We start from the raw sequence: 24,098 nt of genomic DNA on the forward strand, positions 1-24,098 counted from the left end.
GAACAGGACATTTTTATCCAATGGAGAATAACAGGTTTAGCAATCTCACAGAATAAGACACTTCAGATACAACAACATGAGCAGCGAATGAAGTTGATAATATTTAATTGTCAGAGTAAATACGATGTGTATGGTCACATTAGTATCACTAATTACTGGTAGCCTCTCCATCTCATGTGATTTTAAAGGGACCATAAATGCACTGCAATAGTAGAACTAACATGAATGGAATAAACTTCTCACCAACATACATACTTTAACAAAAATGTTTTGATCGACACTTTACAGAGAAAAAAAATTGAATTTGTACCAGGACTTTACCAAGGCATTGGGAAATTAAAAATCTCTAAAACATACATTGAAGAAATGTAATGAGTTACCCAAAGCCAGATTTTGAAAGCACTAGTTGAGAAAGGGATTATCAGTATCTTTATAAGCATGAGAGAAAGTGAGGGCTGCAGATGCTGGAGATCAGAGCTGAAAATGTGTTGCTGGAAAAGCGCAGCAGGTCAGGCAGCATCCAAGGAACAGGAGAATCGACGTTTTGGGCATAAGCCCTTCTTCAGGAATGAAGAAGGGCTTATGCCCGAAACGTCGATGCTCCCGTTCCTTGGATGCTGCCTGACCTGCTGCACTTTTCCAGCAACACATTTTCAACTCTTTATAAGCATGGTCAAGATATTAAAATGAAGCAAATTTAAAATTTGCTTGTATGTTTTGTTTTAATCTGTCATATATTTTAATGTAAACTTGGATGCCTCAATTGTTCACTCAAGTATAGAATGTACAGAATAATGTGCAGCATCGTGATTTGAAGTGAAGCTATTTTAAGTCAAACTTGACAACACAGGGTATTACATACTCTATTGAATATTTATATTGGATAGAGTAAATTTTAGGAATTAATGAGCAGAAAATCCTGAGAGGCATGTTGACTTCATCATCCTAATTCGTGACACGCACTCCTGGAACAAAACACTCTTCCATTACAAATGCATTAATTCTACTCTTATACATGGAGTACATATTGCAATGGAAATAATTAAATATTATGACATAGAACAAGCAGTATAAAAGCAACCCGATCATTCCTAGCACAGGTCATCAGATGTTGCTGGCATCACCATCCTTTCGTCTTCAAGTATGGCTGCTCAGCAAGGGATATCTAATAAACATTTTGGCAGTCATTGCTACAAAGCCCTGCACACACACACTCACTTAAAATATTTTCTCACATGATAATTGGTAATCCATTCACTTTTTTTGGATGCACTTTCAGTTCTTTTCATCATTAACCAGTCTGCAATGTCTGCCCTGTTGAAGAAATATTGTGTAGCACCTTTGCTAATATGTCATCCAGTGTATTCTGTGTGGCTTATAAAATATGCTCATTTCATAATGTAACTAAAAATTGAATGTGATGCAGTGCATTTTATGTAATGAATGTTACATAATGTCTATTACAATGTCATTCTTTACACAGTACATAAAACATTGAATAATAAAAGATCACATTATGGAGAGCAGGAAGAATACTCCCACTAATGTCCTTAGCTGAAGTTAATAAACACCTAAAAATTAACTGTGTAATGTTAATTTAATCATCTTTACCCAATTATCTCCCCAGATTGCAGGAAACTTTGTGTCACTCTTTGGCAGTTTTCCCTCTGGTATTTGCCTTCTGATTATAATTAAATAAACTGAGGGGTTTTCTTTGTCGATAGTCTGCATGGTTCATAGTATTGTATAAGATCCTTCAAAACAAAAACAAAATACTACCGATACTGGAAATCTGAAATAAAACTACTCAGTAGTTGGAGAGAAACAGACATAATGACTGGAACGTTATCCACCCTCATATGGTGTGAGCAATGGTGAGAAAGGGAGGAAAATACAATTTGAATTAAAAAAAAATCAGATTGTCAATCTAAAGAAAACTTGTGACAATTTTTTATCCAGCCATAAAGGGTGACTTCAGAATCTTGCTGCTCAGTGATGGCTACCTTATTTACATACATTTACATCTCTGGAAAGCCCCAACCTGCCATTTTTCTATGTCACTTCAGTTCTCCTCTCCTGCTCCAAGAAACTAGATGGCACAAATGCCCGACATGTAGATCAGCACTGGTACCAAGCAAATGCCATGCATGAAAATCAAAGGGGAGTAGTCCTTAGTGGAGTGAAGGTGGAGTGAGAGTATCACCAGTCAAGGACTTGGTCCTGCCAGAGTCCTAGTGATCTGTATCCCTGCACTCTGGAGATTTGGCCACAGTCAATCCTGCAGGTTTAGGAATAACAGGTAGGTCAGCTGGGATGCTGTTGTGGCATCATTTTGTGACTGGGCAGTGCTCAATGGAAACTGAAATTCCAAAGGAGGGTCATATCAGATACAAAAGATAAACTCTGTTTTTCTCTCTCCACAGATGCTGCCAGACCTGCTGGGTTTCTCCAGTACTTACTGTTTTATTTCAGATTTCCAGCATGCACAGTGTCTTGCTAACTTATGGATAGGGTGGGTGGAGGGTGCGGGCAATGGGTTTTGGTCAATGATGCTTAAGGGATTTATTGGGGGTACTCCATGGTGTCGAGATATGGACCTCAGGGATTGCAGAGGGAATGGTAACAATTGTTACAACCACAGCCTATGCAATGTTCCCTTACTTGTTATGCTTGCAGACAAGGTGCTCAAACTGTGGTGACTAGAGGTTAGTTCTTCAAATGTGACCTTCACAACTTGAACCCATTCAGTCTCACTAGCAATCTCTAATCGAACTGAAACTAGCTTTTTATTCCTGCCTTTGAGCATTCTTCAGTGGGGAAAACACAAAGCAGTTTGGGATAAACAGTAGTCCACAGTTTATTGCTGACTAGGAGATTGACAATCCCATATTATCAATCCCATATTACCTTTGTTGTCACAAGAGATCAGAGTCTAGTTTGCTTAAAGTCTTTTTGATACTTTAGATGGTATACTGCATCTTTCCTTTTTTCTCTCTCTCCGGTGCACAGTTAATTTACATTCAGCTCTCTTTTAAAAAAAACATTAGAATTACAAGTTGAAATGTCCATGGCAGTTTAAAATTCATAGATTGATCATGGGTATGAGGAGAGGTTGAATTGGTTGGGCTGGTACCCATTGGAATTTAGAAGAATGAAAGGTGCATATTGAAGCATACCAGACTCTTAGGAAACTTGACAGGGTTTAGGGAGAGGTTGTTTCCCCTCATGGGAGAGTCTAGAACCAAAGGGCATAATCTCAGAATAAGAGATTGCCCATTTAAACCAGAGATAAGGAAGATTTATTCTTTCAGAAGGTAGGAACTGTACTGCTGAGGGCTGTAGGGGCTGGGTTGTTAAATATACTCAGGGCTAAAATTGAGAGAGTTTTAATCAGTAAGAATGATGGGGAAACGGTGGAAAAGTGCCGTGAGGATTAATAGGTCAGCCATGATCTCGTTAAATAGTGGAGCAGACTGGTTGGGCCGAAAACCCTCCTTCTGTTACTCTGTCTTATGGTCATGATTATTAGAAAGAAACAAAACTGGGAGGAGGCTGAAATATTCTGGGGACCACAAGAACAGCCAAAGGATAAGGGGAAATTCACTGAGGTAAAGAACCTGTTTTCTAAATTAACCTTGTTACAACTAACAGGAATTTTAGATGACCAAGAACTATCCTATCTGGAAGCACAACAACTTGGGGAACCTTGTCCATGTAGAGCCTGCAAGTCAGTTATACGGAAATGAAACATTACCATGTTAGATTGCAATTCAACTGCACAATAACTATTCAAAATGGCTGATAATGAATACACAGTTGGTGAAGCAAGTCTTTTATTCCAAGGTGGACTAAACCTATAGAATTGGGGCAATTGTAGTAATCATGTCTGTACTAAGTTCATAATGCTGAATGAACGGCTTCAGTTGAAATTCATTGGTAGGCCATTAATTGTCCAAGAATGCACAATAAAAAGTATGGTCTCAAACAATCATGACCATTACATGGTACAAAATAATTGTCTCCTTCTTATGTCAGCCAAGCAACTGTAATGAGAACAAAGCAATTAAAACTAGAACCTGAAGTTCCCATTTTACAACACCACTATATAGCAAGCAATGGGAAATAACAATTCATAGCTGCCACATTTGCACACTGAACAATAACTATGCATGGATATGAACTAAGGGACTATTATGGCAGCTTTCTGGCTGAATTCTACTCCTTTGAGAAATAGCAGGTAACGTTTGCTTAGACAGTGTAGAATTGGATGATGTCACATACCTCAGGCATGACAATCACCTCCATAGAAGGCTTCCACTCCACACTGTGTGAGGGCATAACATGAGGCTTCCTTGTTATGGATGTCAGGGTTCTGGAATTCCTTTATAAGACTATTAAACCATGAGAAAAAGGAACAGTAGTGGGCCACTCAGCCCTCAATTTGCTCTGCTATTCAATAGGATCATGGCTGATCTGATACTCCTTACATTTGCTTTCCTGTCCATAATCCTTGATTCCCTGACTGGTCAAGAATCGATCTATCTCAGCCTTTAATACACACAAGGAATCTGCCCTCCACAGCTTTCTGTGACAAGTACTTCCAAAGACTCAAAATCCTCTGAGGGAAGAAATTCCTCTTCATTTCAGTCATAAAATGGTGCCCCTTAATTCTGAGACTGTGCCCTGTGGTCCCGGACTCTCAGCATTTACCCTGTCAAGCCCCTTAAGTATCCTGGTTATTTCAATGAGATCACCTCACATTCTTCTAAATTCCAGGGAGTAGAATCCTGACCTGTTTAGCCTTTGCTCATAAGACAATGCTTCCATACTGGGGATCATCCTAGTGAACCTTCTCTGAACTTGCTCCAATGAAACAATATCTTTCTTTAAATAAAAGTCCAAATGCTCACGGTATTCCAGACGTGGTCTCACTCGAACCTTGGACAGTTACAGCAACATTTTCCTACTCTTATACTCCAACTGCCTTGGAATGGGTCACATTCCATTTGCCTTCCTGATTACCTGCTGCATCTGTATGCTAGTTTTCTGTGTTTTACACACAAGTCTCCCAGATCCTTTATGTTGCAGTTTATGCAGTCTTTTCTGCATTTAGATTATACACTGTTGTTTTATTGTCGCTTCCAAAATAACAATAAAATTGTGCTGTTTTTGATATTACCCACAGATTATCTGCTAAGGGATTTCCCATGGAGCTATGTGACCTTAGTCCTTCTCCAAAGACAGCACAGAAGGAGACAGTGATTGCGACTTTGTTGACAAAGCCAGTGAGAACAGAATCCTCCAGTTGCACTGCCTCCGGAGCATCTATCCCTTGACCAATGGACTGCAGTTCTGTGTGTAGGTACGGACTGTATTGAGAGTACTGGACCTGGCGCTCTATTGTATTCACTAACCTCTCCATGGAGACATACATGCTGAAGCCAACACATTGCTGATAATGTTGCTATCTTCTTCATCCTTTGATCCATCTTACTGTGACAAACTGCCTGATGTTCATATGCCTATCAGTGCAATTGAACAAAATGATTAGTGACCAAGAACAGTCTTCTGCCGGGACTGAACAGGTGCCCACTGTCAAGATTAGAGTGGTGCTGGAAAAGCACAGCAGGTCAGGTAGCATCCGAGGAGTAGGAAAATCGATGTTTCGGGCAAAAGCCCTTCATCAGGATATGATGACAGATACCCAGTCTATTTCTGTCCTCTGAGTGCCAGGGGCCCAGCCCAGTTGTACTTTGACCAGCTCCAGAAATCGTCAGCAATGTGTTCACAGATTGCGCCACTGAATCTAAAGTAGGAGTATTTTCTAAAGAGTTCTCTCTAATTTTTCCTGCTACTGTGTGGGTCTCTGAGACCTGTGCAAAGCAGTAGCTTCCATTACTGGAAGTGTATCTGTTCACCGATTGGCATCCATGGAACCTTCTGTTGTTCAGAGGGAACATTGCTACGAAGGTGAATGTCTCTGAGTTGGTGCAGGATATAGGGAGAGCATTACCAAGGCAACCTTTGAGGGAGTTCCCTAACTTCCTCCTCAGAGGTGCAGCTGGGCTTGAAGGGTTTCAGTGCTGAACTCTCCTTATCAGAGGTTCATCAGGTACCACAAGTACATAAGAAATGAAAAGGAGTTGGTTGTCAAAGAAGGATAAAAGCCTTTGCAGGTTAATGATAACTTAGCTCTGGGAGAGCAGCACAGGAGCACACAATGAAGCTCACTGAGTCAGTTGTCCATTGCAGCTCTTTCCATCCATCATGAGCAATCGTGCTCTTCTCTGGCCAAAGCCAGAATTTTCTCCTCAATGGGAGTGAGAAGCCTGATGTGTCTCCAGAAGCCAACTGCTAGGCCTAGATCTCTCCGGCTGCTTGTGGCCTAATGTTTCCTGCAAGAACACAAAGAGAGGGATTGAATATGATGGAAGAGCACTTAGTGGTGAAGCAAGAGAATTAGCTGAGGAGTTCCCAGTGGATGATCAGAAGCATAGAAAGAAGGAGTAGATTGAGAGGGTGAGAGCCATTGAGTGGAGGTGACGCAGGTAACAGTGCAAGTGTTTGTCGATGAGCCTTTGAGCAGCACTGGGTAACAGCTCATTCCTGGCTTGCAGCATTGGATGCAATGTGCAGCTGGGCTTTAAACTTAGTGCCAGAGCTGTGAAAGCAGAAAACTCATCGCATTGGCAAGCTCTTCCCCCTTGCTTGCCACACGATTCCCTGAGAATGGCACCCAAGAGCACAGATGCAATAACTAATGAAGTGCAGAGCAGAAGACAGGGTGAGAAAAGTCACTCTGAGCCATGACAGACTGGGCACCATGAATCTCACTCAACAAAACACTTCCAGTGAATGTGCAAAAAATGTTTCAGACCTATGACCTCTCTGCAGAAACATTTCTCTCTCAACAGCTGCTCCCTGACTTGATGAGGCTTGCCAGCATTTTATGTTTGATATTTTCTGTTTACATGTAGATTTTGATTGAGAATTTGTTTTTTTTCTTTCTATACAGCTAAGTTCAGAAGTCTAACTCTTCAGTTTACTGCTTGAATCTGAGATTAGCTTCCTCTAACCATGATCTAAATCCACACAACTTTCAGCCGAAATCCAAGGGCAGTATTCAGTGCTGTCCCCATTGGCGAGTTTAATTGGAGGAGGCATTCACTTAAATGGGATGATAGCAGGTGGGGACCATGCCACCTTTTCAACTCCATCCCAATTAGATCCATTGTGGGCACACTCATGCACACTCTTCCCATCCCACAGGCAACTGAGGCATTTTAATGGGCAATTCATTCCCATTTAAAAGCCTCACCCACTGCTACTGATGTTAACCAAGCCGCAGACTAGGGCTCTCCATAAGCAGACCTGTGTAGGGTTGCTTGAAAGCTACTAGGAGTAGTGAGTAGTTCCCTTGCTCAAAGGCCTTCCTCACCTGATTGAAAGTCTCCATTTCGAGAAGCAGTGGGGGGCTCTATTCAGAGTCACCCTCCTCTCTCATTCCCCACCGTGGCTCTTGCTGCAGATCCTAACAGCCATTTTAAACTAGTGCATAAAACAAACACTGCAAAGAAACACATAGCTTCTGCCTATTCAGCTCCATCTTCTCCATTGAGTTAATCCTAATTTCAGTGCTTCCTGGCCTCCAGAGATTGTGCTTGTTGTGGCCTGAGCCAATATCCACTATCAAAAACTGGCTCAGTTCCATGAAATGGAAATGAAATAATATCATTGGAAGCCAACTGGCATTTTGGGACCAAAAGAGAAAATGCTGGAAAATCTCAGCAGGTCTGGCAGCATCTGTAAGGAGAGAAAAGAGCTGATGTTTCTAATCTAACTGACCCTTTGTCAAAGCTCCTTGGCACATTGGGAGTTTGGTGGCTATTTGAAAGAGCTATCCAGTTTGGTTCTTGCCCCTGCTCTGTGCCTTCTTCGAGTCCATATATATCCAATTCCTGGTAGTTTAAGAATAGCCAAGTGCATTTTAATATGTCTTTCTGACTGATAACAAAATTCTGATCATAACGGTGTACCCAATTCATGATTGGGCATTCACAAAATACCAAGAGCACCAAGAAAATATTTAAACTAGCAGACCTCACATCACACTGCAAGGTCAGCTATGTGAGGTGTGGGTGGAATGATGAGGCACCAGCATTTTGTTTTTGCTTCCTTGATCCATCCTAATGCAACACAAACTCTTAACACTGAAACGTTCCAAATTTTAGATTAACTTTTCATTTAAAATCATTAGTAGTGCTAGTTGTATCTGATCGTGCAATCAAGTCACTGAGTGCTGTCACTATTATAAATGACTGTCTCACAAGAAAATGTTTCCATGGTAACAATGTTACTTTAAATGGCTTGGATATTTAAGCTGTTGAAGGAAAGATTACAGAAATCTACGATTTACAACTTCTCAGTTACACTTTTCTGACTGGGATGTTTAACATGGAGAAAAATTATACAGATGTAATATAGATATATGAATATATAATACAGCTGTAACATACAGAGATGTATCCATCTGTAATAATTATGGATTTGCATATCAGTAATACTTTACTGAAAAATAAATTATTCCTGTTCTAATTCAATTTGCCAGACCTTTTCACACCCTAAATAGTCAGGAACAACATGCACGGATATTTTAGAAATTGCACTTGTTTTTTTGTAATGAAATAAAGTGATACTTACTGCTTGAGCATAGGCACCATATGCACCAAATTGGATTGCCATTGGGTTGAACATTCCCATTTGCCCTGCCATTTGTTGCATGCGACGCATTGTGCGTTCCTTGTCGGTGTCTGCAAATTTTACCACTAGACTCGAAGATGCGCCCTGAAAGGCAGAAAGAAAAGAAACTAATCAATAGAGGTGTCAAGTAGCACAACTGTGACCCCATGTAACCTCACAGCGGTCTTAATGAGCTCCTGCTACTTTTGACTTTGATTTAGGACAGGAAGGTAGCACTTGTTCAACTGGTGAAAAACAAGTTAGTGTTGATCGCAGAGAAAACAAACTGCGGTTCATTTTCTTCTCTGACTTATCACCCTGTTATCAGACAATCAAATTGTTTGCACTGCAACACATCCCAATTTCATTTCAATAGTATCTTCTCAAACAATCCCATTTCACCCTTGGGTTACTTTCGAGTCTGTTTATTTGGGCTCAAACTGCTACTGTAGTCAATAAAAGATCACATTTCTGTTCACAGATCCAGAGGAGAATTTGTTTTCTTAAACTCTCCAGGGATTGTGGCATTTTGATAGTTGGGCACAGGGCAATGAAACCAGTTAATTCTTCCAAATGGAACTCCACCACAATATTACATGGCTTTGTTAAAAACTGCCATTTCAATCAAGCTGACTGCTTTCATGGTCGTGAGTGCGATGCTGGAAAAGTACAGCAGGTCAGGAAGCATCCGAGGAGCAGAGGAATCGAATCGACATTTCAGGCAAGAGCCCTTCATCAGGAATCATTTAAGGGCCCTTGCCCAAAATGTCGATTCTCCTGCTCCTTGGATGCTTCCTGACCTGCTGTACTTTTCCAGCACCACATTCTCAACTCTGAGGAGAAAGTGAGGTCTGCAGATGCTGGAGATCAGAGCTGAAAATGTGTTGCTGGAAAAGCGCAGCAGGTCAGGCAGCATCCAGGGAACAGGAGAATCGACGTTTCGGGCATAAGCCCTTCTTCAGGAATCCTCACGACCATGATTCCTGAAGAAGGGCTTATGCCCGAAACGTCGATTCTCCTTTTCCCTGGATACTGCCTGACCTGCTGCGCTTTTCCAGCAACACATTTTCAGCTCTCAACTCTGAGCTCTAGCATCAGCAGTCCTCACTTTCTCCCGATTATTTTCATGGACAAGCAAGTGGATTTTGCTGAGACAGAACATAGCATTGAGAATAAGGGAATATGATCTGCTCAATACAATTAACACCAACTATAATCCTGATTATTTTTTTCGATTGTGTACAGTATTAGAAGATTGGGTTAGAGGTTCTCCTAGGGTCAAAACTGATGATATTGGGTTGACTGCTGGTGAAATGCAATGACTGAAATTCAGTTTCCTTGATCACAAAGAAATAGTTTAATAGGTGCTGCATCCAATCTGGTATCATGTGTCTTGAGTCACTCCTGGAGGTCAATTTCTACCCTGTTGAGTCTTAACTGATGTCGATAATTCTTTTAGAGTTCTGAGCAATATTGACATTTATAAATTGTGCGAAAGCTACTGTCAGAGGTAGCTAGATGAGGAATGAATGCAACAGTTCAAGCCTCCAGTCGGGTGAAAAGTGAAAAAATACATTTTGTAAAAAACATCAATGGTTACATGATGCCAAGTTTGAGTTTCAAAACCCTTAAGTTAACCCTTTATGGTAAAGGACAGTGGGAGCGGGTTCCTTTTATCAAGGTTCTCACAAGAAATAAATTAGTGTAGGAACACACAATGGGGATGCAGCGAGGAGGCTGAGTCACAAGTTGGATGAGCTACTTTGGGAATTTCAAAGGAACGGTCAGAAGAACAATAACTATGACTGTATTGTCAAAATAATAACAAGACATTCTGAGGGAGAGGTTGGAAGCTAAGGGCAAGGAAAAGACTTCTTGTCAAATGTTAACTGGTTTGGTTATTTTATATACAATTCCTTGGAATCCTGGGATTAGCTTTGATGAATTGCTTTCAGATTTCATTTTAAGAAGCTGCAAGAGTAACTCAAGGCAGTTAGTCAAACTGTCTTAGAATTTTACTATACTACTCAGGACGAAAATAGTTACAATATAAACCCAATACATACAATATTTGTATTTGATACAACACATCAAAATATAAATCTAATGATAGTTTGATACTTAAACTGAATATAATCTTAATGAGAAAGTGTAACATTTTCCCAACCGCATTCTACTGTGGAATGTTACTGTTTGAATGCTTAATGAACTTTTATTAAATTCCTCCCCATTGTTTCACTGAAGACACTGATCCATCCATTTTATTATCTTGCAGCACAATTTCAAGCAGATGCAATTTGCTTTTAAGGAAAAGTGAGAGTGAGCTATGACTGAACATAATGGAGTATCAATTATTATTTAGTTTGTAAATGTCAGGAAAACCAGCTCTTTTGCAATAAAAACAGAAAATGTGGGAAATGCTCAGGTCAGGCAGGAACTGTGAATACAGAAACAGCATCCACATCTTAGGTCGATGACCCTTCATCAGAACCAGCAAAAATGGGAGATGTAACAGGTTTTAAGCAGATACAGAGGCAAGTTAAGTAGATAGAGGGCGAATGGATGAGACACAAAAAGAGTAATTCTTTGATAGAGTGGACGTCAGGAAAGATTAAATGACAAAAAGGATGATGTATTAAATAAAATAGTTTGGTAATGTGATAACTGAAGAATCAAAGGAACATTTAGAGGAACATGAGCAAAATACAATGGACGCTCAAAATCTGTATTCGATTGTGAACAAAATGTTGGTTAATCATTTGGTAAAATGACTTAAGTGTTGCTGAAAAAGAAACACATTTTGCTGAAGCTTTTCATTTTGTACTCCATGAAACTAATTTGTAAGAAATACTGAAGCAAAGGGAAACAGATATTGATATTGTATGAGAGGTCACTGCTGTTTGGTTCACAAGTGGATTTTGATTGGTAGAACTGCTGACATGGGAATGAGAATGTACCAGTTTTTTTAAAAAATTCATTCACAGAATGAGGCTATCACTGACTAGGCACATGTCTATTACCAAAGGACACTGTCCATTGTCTATGCCAATTGTCCATTTATTGAGGGCAGTTAAGAGTCATCTACATTCCTGTGGGTCTGAGGTCACATATAGGTCAGACCAGCCAGAGACAGCAGATTTCCTTCCCTAAAGGACATTAGTGAACCAGGAGATTTTCCAATGATTTCATGGTCAATGTTTGACTTTTATATCAGATTTTTATTGAACTAAGATTTGACAATTTGCCTGACAGGGTTGAAACCCAGGTCCGCACAACATTAATCTAGGTCTCTAGATTAATAGCTTGGTGATAATAGCATTAGGTCATTGCTTCCCATATATAATCAGGCAGACAGAAGGCAGGTATTCTTGTAATAGCTGCCAGATGGCAGCGGAATAGAGCCCCTGAGCTCCAACTGTTTCTCTTCTCTTTTTTTCTCTGTCTTTTCTTTCTTTCTTTCTTTCTCCATCTTCTATTTTCCTTACTTACTTCTTGAGTTCAGATGGCATCGGCAGTGGACCTCGCGAACCTCGAGCTAGCCCAGCACGGAGGGGAGTCAGCCCAGCGTGGACCTCAAGTGTTCATCAAACAGGAGGCAGCGGTGGTGACGGAGAGTGGAAGCGGCTGGGCCCAGCGTGAGCCCAGATGGCAGCAGTGGCGAGATGGCAAAAGATGGCAGCAGCAGTGGTCAGCGACGAGGTGGTGGTGGCGAGGGATGGCGATCAGGGCCGAAGCCTCGTGAGCAGTGGTGAAGCCTGGCATGCCTGGTGGGGGCGGGTCTTAGCCCAGGAGAAAGTGAGGACTGTAGATGTTGGAGATCAGAGTCGAGAGTGTGGTGCTGGAAAAGCACAGCAGGTCAGGCAGCATCCAAGGCCAAGGTGAGTTAGAGCAAGTCCTCCTGGGGAGGCCTAGCTAGGAGCATTTACAGGCCCATGGCTCAAGGAAGGCCTGTAAGGTTTGATATTTTAATGCTATTTCTTTATTTTTCTACTTCTTTGCTAAGAAGATGATAGTGCTGAACTTTTTAACTTATTTCTTTATTTCTCTATTTCTGTAACAAAGATTTTGTACCGAGATACTTTGTACCTAAGATGGCACTGTGTGTGGCGAAATTGCACACTTTTCACTGTACTCGTGTACCCCGTACTTGTGTACATGTGACAATAAAACCCAAGTCTAAATCTGCCAAACTGGGTAAATTTATTCTGATTTCTCAAGGTTTTTTTTAGATTAGATTACTTTACAGTGTGGAAACAGGCCCTTCGGCCCAACAAGTCCACACCGACCCGCCGAAGCGCAAACCACCCATACCCCTACATTTACCCCTTACCTAACACTACGGACAATTTAACATGGCCAATTCACCTAACTGCACATCTTTGGACTGTGGGAGGAAACCGGAGCACCCGGAGGAAACCCACGCAGACACGGGGAGAATGTGCAAACTCCACACAGTCAGTCGCCTGAGGCGGGAATTGAACCCGGGTCTCTGGCGCTGCGAGGCAGCAGTGCTAACCACTGTGCCATCGTGCCGCCCAAATTTCAAAGGTGTTGCCCTTTGAAATGACCTATATTGTTGCACTGAAACAGGTGCAGTGCGAGCACGCTCTTTCTGATCTACAAATTTTTCTGATGAGAGGAAGATGAAAAGTTTTGACAAAATGTCAAAACTTTTCTGAGCAATACTAAAACAGTGAGTCCAGGTGGCTATCTGACTGAAAGATGAGACGCTGTTTCTCGGAATTCTATTGAGTTTTGGATAGCTGGTGTTGATAATTATCCTAGGGTTGCCATTTGCACCTCTTCTAGATTTTCTTTCTCTTTTGAACTGTCCCATTATGAACCCCCTTTGCCTTGCATCATTGTCCCTTTTCTCATTTAATCTCTCGCAGAGATTCCACTTTGTTCTTTCCCTTCCCCCACCATTTCCCTGTCTATGTATTTATTTAAGTTTTGTTATATCTTCAATTTTGCTTGTTCTGATGAAAGATTCATGATTTCTTTCTTTTCAGACAAAGCCTGACCTGCTGAGTTTCTGATTAGTTGCAGATTTTTATGAATTGTGTGCATGAGCTCCTTTGCAATCTAGGTAAAAACAATGACTGCAGATGCTGGAAACCAGATTCTGGATTAGTGGTGCTGGAAAAGCACAGCAGTTCAGGCAGCATCCGAGGAGTAGTAAAATCGAAATTTCGGGCTTTTACTGCTTCTTGGATGCTGCCTGAACTGCTGTGCTTTTCCAGCACCACTAATCCAGAATCCTTAGCAATTTGGTCAACAGGTTGAAAGCACTGTTCCTTTGTTTGACCTTTCTGGGAAGCAACAGGTGGATAAAATGCTGGTTTTATGTAGTTTTGGCTTTTTAGAATGAGCTCTGTTCTGTTGAATAGACAAAGACTCGAAATATTTTAATTTATTTCAACAATGATTTCTATGTTTTTGATTTTATCCTTTCTCTCTTATTTTCTCTAGCCCTTTATGAGGATTACTTTGACTGACCACATAGATCTGTGCAGAGCTATCCTCAGGCACCCGCCTTTACCTGCAGCATTTTTGCGAAGATAACAGATTAATAACCTGCTATTTCTGAAAGACACAAGGGAGTCCTATTGTTAGATTTCTTGTACAGAGTAAGATTATGCAGTCTGGGCTCTCAGACCATTTGCTGGGATGGCCAACATCACTGCACCTAAAACAATATCAAAAGCATGCCCATAATTTCAAATATTGCCTTTTTCTTGGAATATTCAGCTCCCCTTTTTTTCTCCAGAAACGTATCTAACAGACTTTTGAATCTATTTGCATTAATGGCTTTCTCTGACAATTTATTAAACACCATTACCTTTTAGGTGGGAAAGTTCATGCTAAGTTCCTCATTTTGATGTATGTCCTCTGGTATTAGAATATTTCATTACAGTGAATATTTTAATTTTCCTTCATAATCCTCAAACCTCAATTAAGTCACCTTGAAGTCTCCTCCTTTTCAAATAAATCAAGTTCAGCTTCCTGGGCTTTTATGCCCAATTTAGCTGGTTCGAATGCATGTTTCTATTTTGAGTATATTTATTGCCTGGACCAGAAGATTGCTAATAAACAAAGATCATCTGAGCTCAGTTTACTTTTAATTCTAAACAGCCTTCAACATGTCTACTTGCTGAAGCCAACAAAGAGAATTTCACAAGACAACATATAGACACAATTCCAACTGATGCTCTTTAATCTTATATATCCTGGAGTAAAGTATTTTTTAATGTGCAAAATCATTTCCTCCTCATCATCATTAGAATAATTTTTTAATTGCATTAAATTTGTACCTCAATGTAAAATAAAGTGGTGTGCCAATTTATTTGATTAATTCAAGTTAAGCAAATAACTCATTTGCTCCCAAATGTTAGTCAAAAGTCAGCAGTGTTCACTGAGAAAGACTGCTTGCGTTAAAGAACATGAATATGTTACCACGTTTTGCTCAACTGCATAAATACAATTTGTTATTTTTATCATTATATTTCTTGTTCTGCCATTTCTGTTGACCTTGTGACTGGAAAGTCTGCCAATTTGAATTTTCTTCATTAATAGATTGTCTTTCCTTTGTCCTCATTGGTTAGATCTTTCATTTTATTTTCTTTATCAATAACAATAAACAGAAGTTTCAAGTCCAGTTTTATTCTTCTCCTTAATTCCTTCCATTAAAACAACAACTCTACCCAGTAACTTGCAGCAAAACAAAATTTGTGAACATACAGTAGCTATGACCTTGCTCAGCTGTACTCAGATTGAACCCTGAAACATTTCTGATAATGGTGTTAGTTAAAGGCAACAATTTTACCAATGAAAATCTATGACTAACCTTTATGCAAAGAGAGATCAGCATATGGAAACACTCCCAGATGAAGGGGAAAATCCTCAAAATTGTTTCAGGAATTCCATTTCAGTAGATTACGTTAAGGTGCCAAAGTCTCAATTTAAAGAGTCTAATTTCTGTTCTGTGCCTGTATTACCTCTGTCTATATCTTTTCCCTTTTTGTTATGGGTTCAACTCTGGGTTTAATTGTCTTTTTCCATCTGTAAACCAAATTTAATTCCTAGCACCACCCCCAGCTCTCAATAAATGTATATCCAATGCTTCAGTCTGCTTCCTAACCCCTTTCAAGACATACTGACCGATTTCTAGCTGGACTAACCAGAGCAGACACACAATTCATTTCTTCTCTGGACGAGACAAGCAAAGCTCTTCAAGATCCAGTCATATATATCAAGAACTATTAAAGAATGCTATTTTTTCAGTACAAGGGTGGTATGGTGGCTCAGTGGTTAGCGCTGCTGCCTCACAGCTCCAGGGACCAGGGTTCGATTTCCTCATGTCTGTGTGGAGTTTGCATGTTCTCCCTGTGTCTACATGGGTCTTCTCTGGGTGTTCCGGTTTCCCCCCACAATCCAAAGATGTGCAGGTCAGGTAAATTGACCATGCTAAATTTCCCTTAGTGTTAGGTGCTTTGGTCTGGGTGGGTTGCTCTTCAGAGGGATGGTGTGGACTTGTTGGGCCAAATGGCCTGTTTCCATACCGTAGGGAATCTAATCTACTTTAATCTTGTTTTAACATTCATTTGCAAGCCAAGTAACTACAGGGGATGGCAATTAAGTTTACAAGTTCTTTTTTGCATAAATGTTCCACAGAGAAGACAATCCATGAACATTAGAGGGGACAAAAAGAAAGGCTCTTTGGCTCATGCAAACGATTTCAATGCAAGGGTTGTACAATTTGCCCAGGTGGTCACTCATCTTTTTTACAGGGATTCTGTTTCATAATGAATGATTAAGTGTTGTCTGAATAATTTAGGCATAGTTACAATAGTACAAGCATGAATAATGATCTATGTATTCAACCATGTAGTTTTTGGTGCCGTTCTTGTTATTTGAAAAGATTAAATCACCATAACTAACACATTTGCAAGATGCCCATTCCACGTATGCATTGATCAATTCTACTCAATTAATACTTAGAATCATACAGTCAAAGAGCTGTGCAGCATGAAAACAGACCCTTTGTTGCAACTCATTCATGCCAACCAGATATCCTAATTTGATCTAGACCCATTTGCTAGAATTTGGCGCATATCTCTCTAAACCCTTCCTATTCATATTGCCATCAAAATACCTCTTAAATATTGTAATTGTATCAGCCTCCACCACCTCCTCTGGCAGCTCATTCCATACACGTACCACCCTTTATGTGAAAAAGTTCCCTTTATATTCCTTTTAAATTTTTCCCCTTTCAGCTTAAACTTATACCCTCTAGTTTTGGACTCCCCCACCCCAGGGAAAAGACTTTGTCTATTTACCCTACCATGCCCCTCATAATTTTATAAACTTTTACAAGGTAACCCCTCAACCTCCAACACTCCAGGGAAAATATCCCCAGCCTATTCAGCCTCATCCTGTAAGCTCAAACCCTCCAACCCTGGCAACATCTTGTAAATCTTTTCTGAATCCTTTCAAGTTTCACAACATCTTTCCTACAGGAGGGAGACCTGAACTACATGCAGTATTCCAAAAATGGCCTAACCAATGTCCTGTACAGATGCAACATAACATCCCAGCACCTATAATCAATGCACTGACCAATAAAGGCAAGCATACCAAATGCCTTCTTCACTACCTTACCTACCTGCGACTCTACTTTCAAGAAACTATGAACCTGTACCCATTGTTCAGGAACACTCCCCAGGACCTTACCATTAAGTATATAAGTCCTGTCCTGATTTGCCTTTCCAAATGCAGCACCTCACATTTATTTGAGTGGCAGAGCAGACTCAAAGGCCAAGGGACCTACTTCTACCCTTTTTCTTATGGTCTTATGATCCTTTGATCTTTTAATGACACATAAACAAGGACATATGTACTAGGAGCAGGTGTTGGCCATTCAGTAGTATCATCATAGATCTGATTGTGGCTTCAACTTCACATTCCCACCTACTCAACATAACTATTTCATTCGTCCTTCATTAGTCCAGAATCAATGTACCTTTGGCTTAAAAGCAATGATCTCCCTCAATCACTCTTCAGGGAAGAGCTCCAAACACCCTCAAAAACAAAATGCACCATCTTAAATGGGAGATCCTTTATTTTAAACCATGTCTCCTAGTTCTAGTCTTTCCCACAAAAGGGAACATCTTTTCAGCATCCATTCAGTCAAAACCGTACAATACCATATGTTTCAATAAGATCAACTTTCATTCTTCTAAACTCCGATGTATACAGGCCCACGCTGTCCTATGTTTCCTTTGTTTGATCATGTTCCTATGAATCACCTTGGGATTTTTCACTATGCTAAAAGATGCTATACAAATGGAAGTTGTTGAATTTAATCTTCTTTTCAAATCTGCAGGAAAGATTCTTGTGTTTTCTTTTTAACCATTCAGGTATGATCTCAAGAACCACTGCAACTACAATTAATAACAATGAGAAAATACTGTAAAAGCTGGGAATACTCAGAAGGTCAGGGAGCAGTCGTAGAGAGAAGCAGAGTTAACATTTCCAATTAATATGATCCTTCATAAATAATACAAGTTCGATTAACCATGTAAAGGAAGAGAATTTTGGTTTCAAGCCATTGTGGCCTTGAAATCTTCTGGTTAAATGCAGTCAAATTTGAAAATGCTTTAAGATGATCAGCATAAGTCTACAAACTGCAATAAAATATGTTAATTTTTTTTCTGTCATATATCCTTGTAATGCCTTTTTGATTGTGTCTGCTTGAGTAAAACACAGCTGCACACCTCAATATGGTTTCAGAGGTGTCCCGGCATCTGCCTAAAATAGGCAGTTATTAACATAGATGATCAAGTACTTGCTGTATCTCAGGGGTATTGCATTACGAGTCGAAACAGGTTAATGTTACCTTTTGATATTGATTCATGAAGGCAGCTATAGAATAGTTCTTGCGTCTTTTCAAGAGGAATCAGAATGCTAAGAATCATGGAACTGAACTACTTTTGATGAAGTTATTAATAATGAATGTTATAGGTTAGCAATTACCCTCCATTAATGTCCTGTGGGTTACCACCGTCTAGACATTATACAATCCAATAATACAACACAATACAGCACACAAACATTCCCTTCGGCCCACCAAGCCTGCATTCCTAATTCTTATTTAGACATTACTTATTGCCCATATGCAGTTTCCAACCTTCTGTTCATTTCACATTAATATGTCTATCAAGATATACCTTAAACATTGCTAACATGCCTACTTCCACCACCTCCACTGGCATTTCATTCCAGTCACCCACCATTCTCTGTGAGAAACATTTTCCTTGCACTTCTCCCCTAACATTACCTTGAATCTGTGCCCTCATGTAGTTGGCCTTTTCCTTCCTGGGAAAAAGCCTCTGACTATCCACCCTATCTATGTCTCTCATAATTTTGTAAACCTCTATCTGATCGCTCCTAAGCCTCCATCTTTCCAGTGAAAACAATCTGAGTTGATCCAACCTCTCCTCACAACAAAAACTCTCCAGACCAACCAACATCCTGGTAAAGCTCTCTGCAGCCTCTCCAAAGAATCCATGTCCTGGAAGAGTGGTGACCAAAACTGCACACAATATTTCAAATGTGGCCTAACTAAAGTATTATGCAGCTGAAATATAACTTGTCAGCTTTTATATTTGATACCCTGGCTGATGAAAGCAAGTGTGCTGTATGTTTCTTGACCATTTTATCCACCTGTGTTGCCACTTTCAGGGATGTGTGGACCTGTACACCCAGATCTGTCTGTATGTCAATGCTTCTAAGGGTTCTACCATTTATAGTGTAATTCGCACCTGAACTTGATCCAAATTGCAGTATCCCCATTTGTTCAGTTAAACTCCATCTGCTATATCTCTGGCCAAATCTGTAATCTGTCAATATCTCACTGTATCCTTGGACAATCCTTCTAACTCTCTGCAACTCCACTAATTTTCATGTAATCTGTAGACTTACTGATCAGACCACCTACATTTTCCTGCAGATCATTTATATATATTACAAAGAACAAAGATCCCAGCACTGATCCCTGGGGAACACCACTATTAACTGATCTCCATTCTGAAAAATACCTTCCAACGTTACTCTCTGCTTTCTATGGCTGCCAGTGTTGGACTGGGGTGGACAAAGTTAAAAAGCACATGACACCAGGGTATAGTCCAACAGATTTATTTGGAAATACAAGCTTTCAGAGCACTGCTTCTTCATCAGGTAGCTAGTAGAATAGGATCATAGGACACAGAATTTATAGCAAAAGATCATAGTGTCATACACTGACACGATATATTGAACAAACCTAGGTTGCTGTTAACTCTTTCACCTTTTAGAATGGGTTGCAGGTTTTGCTTCACTAATATGTAAATCCCAGAGCTTCTTGCAAGTCACATACCTGAGATAACTTAAGGTTTTATAAAGAAAAGGTGACATCTCAGCTCAGACAATGCATTATGGTGTGAGGTTAGAGTCTATATGTAATCCAATCTTGAGTTAGACTGGTTCTATTTCCAAAATAGGAACTTATAAAATGTCACATGGATTACAAAAAAGATTGACAGATTGTATGCTTTTTCATTGGTTGTGGAGTTTGATGGGTCCTATTGTGATGCATGAGATTTTCCATCTATCCATTCTGCTTGAAGTGCAAATACACCTCAGAAACATATATGTGTGTATGTGCATGTTAGGGGGAGAGAGAGAGAGAAAGAGAGAGAGAGAGATAGAGTATGTATGAGAGCGAGAGGGAGAGAGTGTGAGTGTGTGCATGTGCTTGATACAGTATCTGCATGAATGTGATGGAGTATATGCCTGTGAGAGAGTGTGTGCACGGTTGTGAGTGTGGGTTGTGTGCGTGTGTGTGTCTGAGAGAGAGCATGTGTATGAAAGAGGGTCTGAGTGAGTGTGTGAGTATGAAAGAGTATGTGTGTGTCTGTGTGCTTGTGTGTGTGTGTGTCTGAGAGTGTATAGTGTAGTGGGGTCACCTGTGGCATGACATGAATCAAAGCTCCCGGTTGAGGTCATCTTCATGGGTACCGTACTTGGCTATCAGCCTCTGCTCAGCATATTCTGAAGTGTTTGAGGAGAAAGTGAGGTCTGCAGATGCTGGAGATCAGAGATGGAAATGTGTTGCTAGAAAAGCGCAGCAGGTCAGGCAGCATCTAGGGAACAGGAGAATCGACGTTTTGGGCATTAGCCCTTCCCGAAACGTCGATTCTCCTGTTCCCTAGATGCTGCCTGACCTGCTGCGCTTTTCCAGCAACACATTTCCATATTCTGAAGTGTGCCTTGGAGGACGGTCATCTGCAGACCCGAGAATGAAAGTCCCTGACTGCTGAAGTGTTCCCCAACTGGGAGAGGCATCCTTGTCTGGCATTATATCCATCTAGCCAGGACACCCCAGATCCTATGAGATTTTATGTTCTGTACCAGCCTGCCATAAGGTACCTTACTAAATGCCTTACTAAAGTCCATGTAGACAATATCCACTGCCCTTACCTCATCAATCATTCTTGTCACCTTCTCAAAAAACTCAATCAAATTAGTGGGACATGACCTTCCCTACAAATCCATGTTGTGTATCACTAACAAGTCCATGAGCAATAGGCAATTATCTGTTAAGCAGAATGGATAGATGGAAAATCTCATGCATCACAATAGGACCCATCAAACTCCACAGCCAATAAAAAGTGGAGCATCCAGTCCCAAAATATGGTTCAGTTCCTGAGTTAAAGATAGGGCATGAATAGTGTGACTGTAAATAAATAACTGAATTTGGACATCAAATATTGGTGTAAAAATGAAATGATTTGGATGTGAACATAGGTGGTACGGTTAGTAAGTTTGCAGATGACACCAAAATTGGAGGTGCAGTGGATAGCTCAGGTTAGCTCAGAGTATATCGGGACATTGATCAGATGGGACAATAGCCCGAGGAGTGGCAGATGGAGTTTAATTTAGATAAATGTCAGGATGGACTGAAGGGTTTGTTTCCATCCTATACATCACTATGACTCTATAATAGGATCATGACTGATTCCAAATTCCTTATGACTACTTTCCCGTGTTTTCCCTGTAACCCTTGATTCCCTAATGATCAAAAAATCAATCTATCTCAGCCTTAGATATACACAAGGACTCTGCCCGCACAGCTCTTTGTGGCAAGAAATTCCAAAGACTCACAACCTTCTTGAGAGAAAAAAAATTATCATCTCAGTCTGAATTTGTTGCCCCTAAATTCTGAGACGGTGTCTCTGGTTATAGACTCTCCCATGTGGGGAAACATCTTTTCAGCATTTACCATGCCAAGTCTTTCATAATCCCATATCTTTCGATGAGATCACCTTTCATCTAAACTCCAGTGAGCAGAAACTCAACCCGTTTAACTGGGGAGAAGGCAGCTGAGAATGCAATAAGTGGATGGAAGTGGGGTAATGGTGATAGGTCGGAGGGGAGGGTGGGGTGGATAGGTGGGAAGGAAGATAGACAGGTAGGACAGGTCATGAGGGTGGTGTCGAGTTGGAAGGTTGAAACTGGGACAAGGTGGGGAAGAAGAAATGAGGAAACTGGTGAAATCCACATTGATGCTATGGGGCTGGAGGGTCCTGAGGCAGAAGCTGAGGCGTTCTTCCTCCAAGTGTCGGGTCATAAGCGAGTGGCGATGAACGAGGCCCAGGACCTGGCGGAGTGGGAGGGGTAGTTGAAGTATTCGACCCTGGGGTGGTTGTCTTGGTTGGTGTGGGTGTCCCAGAGATGTTCTCTGAAACCCTCTGCGAGTAGGCGTCCTGTCTCCCCAAATACACAGGTGTAGCAAGCAATCATGCAGGCCAATTGAATCTTATATTTACTGTGTATTAACTTAAGCACAGAAGTAAAGACATCTTGCTGCAATTGTACAGAAGCTTGTTGAGACTGCACATAGGGTATTATACGCATGGGCAGTGGCCTTAACAGCAAATGCACAAGGAACTCTACGTCTTGCTCCAGTCCAAAACACAATATTTAATCACGGTTGTTGTTACCAAGCTAATTTTCTAACCATGTTGATATTTAGATCTGCTCAAGTTCGTGCATAGCACTTTATGAAATGCCTCATGTACGCCTACAGGTCTGGACTTGCTAGGCTAATATTTCCATCTTTTTTGAAGAATGGTGTAACTTGGGGCAGCACGGTGGTTAGCATTGCTGCCTTACAGTGCCAGACACCCGGGTTCAATACCACCCTCTGATGATTGTCTGTGTGGAGTTTGCTTGTTCTCCCTATGTCTGTAAGGGTTTCCTCCGGGTGCTTCGATTTCCTCCCACAGTCCAAAGATGTGCAGGTTAGGGTGGATTGGCCATACATAATGCAAGGTTAGAGGGCTAGGACGGGGCGGAGGGTGGGGGGGAAGGGGTGGGGATGGGATACTCTTCAGGGGGTCGTTGTCAACTTTATAGGCTGAATGGTCTGCTTCTGCACTGTAGAGATTCTATGGTTCAACTTCTGTAATGCTACTGTTCAGACTTCTGGCATTATCCTCAGCCAGCCTAAGGTTGATTGGGAAACTCCTCAACCCCTTTCATCATCCCAGCAATTTAAGTGCTGGGTGTAAAATCTACTTGGGATTTTCTTGAATCATTACCAATTAAGGCCTTTATGTTATCGATTAATAACCCTATTCGAGTCTTAGGTCACCACAGTCCTGATTATCTGCCTTTCAGTCAAGGATGGTGTGGTGTGGTCTAGCAGGTAATGTCCCTGCTTCTGGGCCAGGAGGTCTAAGTTGAAATCCCACCTGTTCCAGTGTTCAAACACCTCTGAAAAAACATCGACCTGCTTTCCCAGTCGGCAAGAAAAGTGGCTAGTTTCTCAACTGGGAAACTAGGCTGACCTGCCTCTCTCCTCAATATTCCCTTATTGATCTGCTTGGCCCACCTCATTGCCAAGAATAACATTCCTCGAGACGGTGAAGAGGAGATTCACCAGGATGTTGCCTGGGATGAAAAGTCTCAGTTATGAAGACAGGATGGATAGGCTGGGTTTATTTTCCTGGGAGCTGAGGGGGAATCTGATTGAGGTATATAAAATCATGAGCAGCATAGACAGAGTAGATTGTGAGAATCTTTTCCCCATGGCAGATTGTGTCTAAGACCAGAGGGAGTAAGATTAAGGAGAGGAGTAAGTGGTTTACAGGAAGTATGAGAAAATATTTTTCACCCAGAAGTTGGTAGAAATATGGAGTGTGGTGCCTGGTAGGGGCAGGTGTTCTTGTAATATTTAAGAACCATCTGGATGAGTGCTTAAAATGCCAAAGCATAGTAGGCTATAGACCAAAGACAAGTAACCAAGCACAAGTAAT

At 40.9% G+C, this 24,098-nt stretch overlaps 1 protein-coding gene across 13 annotated transcripts in view; it reads right to left on the reverse strand.

Annotated features, from left to right (window-relative positions):
- The window catches only part of celf4 (CUGBP, Elav-like family member 4), a 1,190,565-nt gene that overhangs the window by 197,508 nt on the left and 968,959 nt on the right, over positions 1-24,098 (reverse strand). For all 13 annotated transcript variants that reach the window (XR_015757959.1, XR_015757956.1, XR_015757958.1 and 10 more), the window contains one exon: positions 8,701-8,844. Coding sequence is in view for 9 of the 13 variants with exons in the window: in XM_087990087.1 (XP_087846213.1) it covers positions 8,701-8,844 (144 nt within the window). In the remaining 4 variants the exon portion in view is untranslated. The remainder of the gene's footprint in view (positions 1-8,700; positions 8,845-24,098) is intronic.

This window comes from Chiloscyllium plagiosum, unplaced genomic scaffold (assembly GCF_037043375.1).
Source record: "Chiloscyllium plagiosum isolate Xiang-an unplaced genomic scaffold, Cpla_swu_hap1 HiC_scaffold_1, whole genome shotgun sequence".
NCBI lineage: Eukaryota > Metazoa > Chordata > Chondrichthyes > Orectolobiformes > Hemiscylliidae > Chiloscyllium > Chiloscyllium plagiosum.